Genomic DNA, 8,522 nt, shown 5'->3' on the forward strand with positions numbered 1-8,522 from the left:
ACTGTGATGCTTTAATATACATAATTAAACAGAGTTGAAATCAACTTTAAATGAAAATTGAAAACAAATTAAGCAATCACTCACTGTAATGCTTGTGGTTAGAGTCGTGTATATTTAGATACACTGAGAAGAATAGAAAAATTTCCTGCATTCACCAGGCATTTGCTTTATTCCAAGAGGAAAACAGTGTGGTGGCAATATTTGGAGTCATTGCAATGCCTAATGTTGGAGCCCGACAGCCACAAATTCAGCTCATGGAATTCACTTATTGGCTTTATTCACTAGTCTTATAGTGACCATGACACAGTTCCTTTAATTTGACATCGAACAGTCTTTGTGTTAATAATAGCAAAGTCTTAAATGTGCCTACTTCTTAGAATCTGACACTTGAAAAGTTATCGCCTATCATTTTCTGTCTTATTATAAGTTTTATTTCCTTAATTTTATGGTTTCGGGATGACTGCCAATGACTTACTGCCTCAAAAAGAAATTGTTGCGAATGAACTTATTATTATGGCTCATATTTAGTTAGATTTATTCATGCTGACTTGAATTTTATGCTCAGGCAATTGAGTTCACACCAAAGTCCTCAGAACATTCTTGGGGCTCGGGTTCAAGTTTAAATCCAACTGTTACAAAGTTATGACGTTTTATCCCTTAATTCATGCAGGGCTGTTTGTTGAATAAGGTCTTTTGGTTCACAAATTAAATGTTGCTCATATATAAAAATTGATGGGAGCAAGCTTCCTGCTCTGCACTGTGTTCTACATTAACAGCACAAAAATTCCAATGACTGATAAAGGTTCATTTCCTTCTTCCCTTATCTCTAAAAAAATATATTGATTTAAAAATGTTTTGAAGTTTCCAGTATCTTTCTAATCTGTTTTTTTTTTTAAGTTCAATTATATTAAAATTCCAATTAGGTCAATATTAAAAATTCAATTAATGAAAATCAGCCTTAGTTCTTTGATGAAATTTATTTTGTAAAATAATTAACTGGAAGTTTATCTTTCTAAGGTTGCTTCTACTGAAACTATGTAGTTAGTGTGACTTTTTCTCAGGCTCTTAGTTACAGGCAATAGAAGTATAAATCCTACTGATGTACCATGGATGATGTGTCAGTCAGGAGTGAATATATTATCTCACACAATGACATAGTCTAAGGCAATGCCTCCTTCAGGCACTACTACATCCAAGACCTCAGATAGCCCCCTCCATTCTGTTTCTCTGTCTGACTCTTTGGCTAATGCATGTATTCCTGCCACCAGAAGCACTGTCCAACTAGGACAATAATTTTTATTTCCTATAATACCAGGAAATGAAGTGAAACTAAATTCTGTGTCAGGGGCACAGGGATCTCATGGCTCAGAGTTTCAAATGTGACACTAGTGGTCCCTGAATAGATCTGGGCAGCATCACCTGGGATTGTGTTAGGGATGTTCATTCTCAGGCCCTGTGCCAAGCTCAATGGATAATCTGGGTGTGGATCTCAGCAAGACTCATGAAATTCCCTCCAAGAGACCACTATCTTGCTCAAGCTAGTGAACCACTACAGTGTGTTTTCTGGTCAGGTCTGAATCCTGTGCACAGCCCTCAGCTTCTGTGTGTAATTTACAATCCCATGGGTAGAAAAGGAATCTGATGAACCCTTAGCAAGAAAGGAAGCCAGATGGAGTGGTGGCCACAAGGGACTAGGGCATTCAGCTCTACAACAAAGTTCTTCCTAGTGTGGAATGCTGTTTCCCAGAACACTGCGGGTTGTAATGACTTTCCCAGAAAGCCAATATTCCGACAGAGCCAATACACTTTCTCCTATCTGCTGTGCCACGGAGATTCAGTTTCAATTTTTTCATTAGAGGGGTAGTTGGCAAACCTTTAAATGTTTTCAGACCACACAATTCCTTAAATTTCCTTATCCAATACTTCTTACAGGTTGCAAAGAGGCCTAGTTCAGTTGCTGCCTAGAATAATGAGCACTATTGCTGTTCACAGATAAAGAACCAGATGGATCTAGCTATTCTTTCAGCTGTCAATGTCCATGACCATTCTATTAGGGAAGTTTACAGGGTCTATAAAATCTGGAATGGGGTGGGAACAGGTAGTCATTACTGCACTATTGTGTAAAATATTAAGCCTGTGTGTGTGAAAACAACTAATTTGAGAGGTGAATTGTTTTCCATATTTACTGTATGTTTCTGTGCCCAACCATCACCCACTCAATTTGACACTTATGTGCTCACCTCGTCAGGGATGTAGTTGGATATAAGGATATATTTCCTTATATCTCTCTTGAGCTGGTCTATGGAATTTCATGCATTAGTGTTAGCAGCTGCAGCAATGTTGGTATTGTTTGTCTTTGTTGTTCTTTCTGATTCTCCTCTTTTATAATGATCTGACTGCTTTGTCTCCTTTCTTGTGCTACATACAGATAGAGGACATGCAGTGGGGCAAAGGAGTCCGGGAGATCCCACCCTCTGTGTGCACATTGCCGTGCAAGCCTGGGCAGAGGAAGAAGACACAGAAGGGAACCCCTTGCTGCTGGACTTGTGAGCCCTGTGATGGATACCAGTATCAATTTGATGAGATGACATGTCAGCATTGTCCCTATGACCAGAGGCCCAATGAGAACCGAACTGGCTGTCAGAACATCCCAATCATCAAACTGGAGTGGCACTCTCCCTGGGCTGTCATTCCTGTCTTCCTGGCAATGTTGGGGATCATTGCCACCATCTTTGTCATGGCAACTTTCATCCGCTACAATGATACACCCATCGTTAGGGCATCTGGGCGGGAACTCAGCTACGTTTTATTGACAGGCATCTTTCTCTGCTATATCATCACCTTCCTAATGATTGCCAAACCAGATGTGGCAGTGTGTTCCTTCCGACGTGTCTTCTTGGGCTTGGGCATGTGTATTAGTTATGCAGCCCTTTTAACAAAAACCAATCGGATTTATCGCATATTCGAGCAGGGCAAGAAATCGGTGACAGCTCCCAGACTCATAAGCCCAACATCACAACTGGCAATTACCTCCAGTTTAATATCGGTGCAACTTCTAGGTGTCTTTATTTGGTTTGGGGTTGACCCACCCAACATCATCATAGACTATGATGAGCATAAGACAATGAACCCAGAACAAGCCAGGGGAGTTCTCAAATGTGACATCACAGACCTTCAGATCATTTGTTCTTTGGGATATAGCATTCTTCTCATGGTCACATGTACTGTGTATGCCATCAAGACTCGGGGTGTGCCAGAGAATTTTAATGAAGCCAAGCCCATTGGATTCACTATGTACACGACTTGTATCGTATGGCTTGCCTTCATCCCAATATTTTTTGGCACAGCGCAATCAGCAGAAAAGGTAAGTGAAAATGTTCACCTCATTGGTGCATTCCAGAAATGTCTAGGTTTGCATGTATTAAAACCAAATTGATTGTGTCCTCTAAAGGGATTTATATCTATATAGAAGGTACAAAATTAGAAAAAAATCTTGGATTGATAGGCTAATGAGCAGGAGTCTAGAATTTTCAGTAGGCTGTTTTTCCTTGAACCTACTGACAACTAATGACATGTGACCTTTCCAAGTGAATATGTTTATTATAAAATTAGCATGATTAGGCATTATCTAAGACAAGATGATCTAATCTAAATAAAACATTCCCTCTTACTCACTCAGAACTTCTATGCTTATAAGCATGTTTCTTTAGGATAGAATTTGGCATTGTTACCTATGTTTTAGCTGGGTATAAATGTACTATGCTCATAAATAGCACCATTATAGATCAGGAGTTCTCAACCTGTAGGTCATATCCTCTTTGGGTATTGAACAACCTTTCACAGGTATTGCCAAGACCACGAGAAAACACAGTTACTTACATTACAACATGGCAATACAAACATTGCAGTTTTGAAGTGGCAATGAAAATAATTTTGGGTTGGAGGTTATCACACATGAAGAACTATATTAAAGGGTCACAGCATTGATGCTCTGTCTTCTTAATAGCACTTCTAGACTGTTACTGAAGATGAGCTTATGGGTAAGAGCATTAGTTATACTGTATCAGGTTCCTGATAATTTAATACACCTTAATTCCAGTAGACAATCATAATGAGATCTAGGGTACTTTCTGAGAGAAGCTTGAAAGATGGGATGATAGATAGATAGATAGATAGATAGATAGACAGACAGACAGACAGACAGACAGACAGATAGATAGATAGATAGATAGATGACTGATAGAGATAGATCAGGCTGTCATAGATTGAGGTTGGTGCAAGATAAAGGTAGTATACATATCCCTACATATATTGATAAATGAATGAATCTATAAATTACTTGACCCTCATATTTTGTTTTAAATATGACTAATGTATAATGTATAAATACATTATACATTATACTAATGTATAATGTATAAATGACAAGTTGTACTTGTCATTTATATGCAAATAGGTAACCCTGCAGTATTGATCCTACATACGATGTATATACACTTAGTTTCTACACTTGTTCATCTGGCTACAGTTTTATATATAAGCAAATTACGAAGGCCTAAAATATCAATGTGGAAATTCCTCAACTGGTGTGGGCAGCTCTTACAGGGTAGAGTGGCTGATGTTAGAATAGAGACTGAGTCCTTAGTCACTCATACAGGAGAGAGTGTTATTAGAAATTGAGCATCAGGAGTCATCTTGTTGTAATTTAATTTGAATAAACATGTTAATTATTTTGATTTTTACATTAGTGTGTGTGTATACAGGTACATGTATCCATGCCATAACATGCATGTAGACATCAGAGAATAATGTGCAGAGACTAGTTCTCTCCTTCTACCATGTGAGTGTCAAGGACTAGCCCTAGGTCAGACAGCAAGTGCCTTTATGTGATGATTCACAGTTCTGGCCCTTGTACAAAGCTTTTATATGTGTAGAGTCTTAGATGGAGAAAATGGGATTGAGTTAAATACATAAAACATATAAAATTGATACTGCCAGAAACCAGTTTAGTAATTTATTAAAACCTACATTTTCTGTGTATTGTTTCTAAAAGATTAGTGGCATTTAGCTGATTTTCCTGCTGAGATGACGTCAGTAACCTAAATTGTATGATTCCACATCTGTAAGTTTGTCCTTTTTAAATAGATACTTCACCAAATGAAGCAGAATTCTCAGACTAAGACAACGAAGAGCACTGAATGGCTAGAGACTATAGCTTTCCTCATAAAATATTGTAGATGAAATTCTTCTAAAATATATAGTCATTGAACACTGGCTGCTTCCAACAGTATTTTTCAGATTCATAATGCATGTTTATTGTCTGTGAAACCAACTTGAATTTCATTTTATTTCCTTTCTCTATCCCTGGGCCAAGGGAATAGTAAAATATGAGTTAGGGTACTGAAATGCAATAGAAATAAAAGAAATTGTAAATGTGTGCTGGTAGATTGGTAACTAATATATATATATATGGAGGGAACAATGCCTGCCATCAAAACTCATGTATATATATATATACATGTATTGGTAACTAATATATATATATATATATATATATATATATATATATATGGAGGGAACAATGCCTGCCATCAAAACTCATGCAGATAATTCTTTTACTGTTAAAATGATGTCATGTCTAGCAAGTTAAAGGCATTAATTATATCCTACGTACTAATCCTTGGTGATATAAAACACAGCAATCGTTGCAGTTACATTGAAAGTATGTCTTCTTATATGTTATGTACTTCTTCTCCGTGATCTAAACAGAAGGTATAGCTACAGTAGCATTAGAAGTACTTTGTTGTAATAATGCTTTGGAAATGTTATCCCTGTGTTGTTTGTGTTATTTCCTTCTTTGTTTTGGGTCATATCTACTTTTGACTGCAGAGTCTTTTCAAATAAAATCACATATATGATACTTTACAAACCTGAAAATGGTAAGAGATTTGGAGAAATCAATGCATTGGTTCTAGTTTCTGCTAATTAAATTGTGCTCATAAAATCAGACCATGGAAGAGATTCAGCTATCCTCAGACCATATGATTTCTAATCCCTCAGTTTTACAAAACATATTTATTTTGTATACTCTTTATGGTTTGTGATTATTTTACATGGTTCACTGGCACAATTAAAAGTACTAAACTGCCAACCAGGAACAGTGAGTTTCTACATGAAAATGCACATGTTCTAATGACAGGCATATGGCTAGGAAAACAGGAATAATCAATTAAGAAAATAACTCTGTGAATATGCAACCATAGCATTTAAATTATGCAAAAAGGCAAGTTGCCCAAAAAAACAAAGACGTCACAGTAAATTGCATTTTTTTTTTTTTTTTTTTTTTTGCTAACTTGGCAGCCTTACAGAATCACAGACATTCCATTTTGTTCTGATTTAATAGTTTAAGCACCCCAAGTAGAAGAATTCCATTGTCTTGGGGAAGAAAAGCAAGCAGTAAATTCCATAGTAACTATTTACTGTGTTGTAGAATTGAAATCCATTTTGATTCTGCTAGGGATAGCTCTGAAATATCTCACTGGTTGATTTTATTAGTTTAACACAGAGGCCAAACAAAGTTCTTATTTGGAATGTAAAATGTCATCCCCAATGAAATGTACTTTTTAAATTCAAGGATAATATAAGAGATCACTGTCCCCTTGATTGATGATTGCTACCCTAAGACTTGATAGAATGGAAGGCCTACAGTGGAGATAGCGGTGTTAATCTATGGCTATAGTAACAGATTCTGTGGTTTGGGAATTATGTATAGGCGTGACTGTAGAGAGTCCACAAAATAGTACAAGTAGTGAAATAATACCATGTTAGAGGCTAGATTGTTTTTTGTACTGTGGCATTATTATGTTGTTATATTGTGGCACTGTCTACTCAAGGATTAGATTGTTCCCTAAGAAAAGCAATGATTTGTCGTCAGTGGCTACATTCTTAGAAAGAGTTATCCACACAAAAGTCCATGTTGTCAATATTTTAGGAACCCTATAGCTAAACCATACATTCTCAAGCTTTGTAATTATATGTTATCTTAAGAATCTAGGTAAGTTTGTAGTACATAGTCAATCAACGGTCTGGTGCATGATCTCACAAGATCATGTTCTCTGGTAACATTATAGCTATAGTTTGAGAAAGTGAACTGTGGTGTTTGAGCAGTTAAAAAAAAAAGACAACGGTGGCATTGCTGCAAGCATCAGGCTGAACCCATGGCATCAAAAGCTGCCTTTCTTTAAATTGTATCTTCCATGTGGGGAGTGGCATAAGCTTTGTCAAGCCTGACTGTACATAGGAAAATGGAACTTGGCAGACAGGTGGGGATCAGAGGCCACAGATGTTATGTTGCTGTTTGGGTAGGGATATGGTGAGAAGAAGAGGAGGCATGCGTTCCAGCAAATGAAGGGTGGAGAGCATTGTTGCAAGAGATTGCAAGGATGGCAAGGTGTGATCTAGTATCTTGTCTTTGGGCCATGCTTCCACACAAATCAGAACACCAGGGTACATAGCAAAACTTCAAAGAGATAATCCCTTTCCTTTAATGTAGTATTATTCCATTATATAATAGAACTGGGGCAATTGATAACAAACATCTGAACCAGCATTGGGCCCAGACGGAACAGTAGGAGAGGGAGATAGGAATATTTCTAAGAAAATGAGAATTTTGTCTTTCACACATAAGAGGTTGCTTCCAAAATATGACCACAAAGTGTAACCTGCACCAATGGGATTAGAATTATATGGGATATGATAGTCCTATTCTCAAATTCCAGAGTTTGTCTTAAAAAGTAACACATAGCTGCTGTCACCACACCAAACTAAGAGACTAGAACTGGAGGTTTTGGTTTGTTGTGTTTGTTTTTTCTTGTGGGTTTCCTAGTTTGCTGTTTCTGTAATAAACACCATGGCCAAAAGCAACTTGGATCTGGAAAAGGTTTGTGTGACTTAGACTTCTGTAAGACATAGAGACAAGCCAACCTTGGAAGCAAAAACTGTGGAGGAAATCTGTTTACTGGATTGCTTCTTACAGTCCTCAGATTGGTTTCTTATAAAACCCATGGCCACCTGCTCAGGGAGGCACTCCCCAACATGGTTGGGCCCACCCATATTAACCATTAATTAAGAAGATGGCACACAGAATAACCTAAAGGCCAGTCTGACAGGGGTAGTTCCAGAGTAGAGATTCCCTATTCCTAGGTGACTGTACTTTGTTTAATTTTGATAATAATTCACCAACCAAGTGGGCTTAGGTTTTTTGTTATTGTTTTCCATTTGTTTTGTTTGTTGTGTCATTTGGTTTTTTTGAGAAAAAGGAGATTTCATTCTCCAGTCCTGGCTGTTCTGGAATTCACTGTGGAGGCCAAACTGGCCTTAAACTATCTATTCACCATGCTCTCTCCATCTGCCTCCAGAGTGCCATGGATTATAGACACGAGCCAGCACATCCAGCTGGAAGGAATTGTACAGCTTTAAACTCATGCGCTCTCCCTCTCCCTCTCCCTCTCCCTCTCCCTCTC

General features: G+C 37.6%; 1 protein-coding gene across 6 annotated transcripts in view; it reads left to right on the plus strand.

Annotated features, from left to right (window-relative positions):
* Grm7 (glutamate metabotropic receptor 7) overlaps nt 1-8,522 on the plus strand; it is an 867,793-nt gene that overhangs the window by 689,232 nt on the left and 170,039 nt on the right. For all 6 annotated transcript variants that reach the window (XM_021164768.2, XM_021164769.2, XM_029478551.1 and 3 more), the window contains exon 8: nt 2,429-3,364. In XM_021164768.2, coding sequence (XP_021020427.1) covers nt 2,429-3,364 — 936 coding nt within the window. The remainder of the gene's footprint in view (nt 1-2,428; nt 3,365-8,522) is intronic.

Source organism: Mus caroli, chromosome 6 (assembly GCF_900094665.2).
Source record: "Mus caroli chromosome 6, CAROLI_EIJ_v1.1, whole genome shotgun sequence".
NCBI lineage: Eukaryota > Metazoa > Chordata > Mammalia > Rodentia > Muridae > Mus > Mus caroli.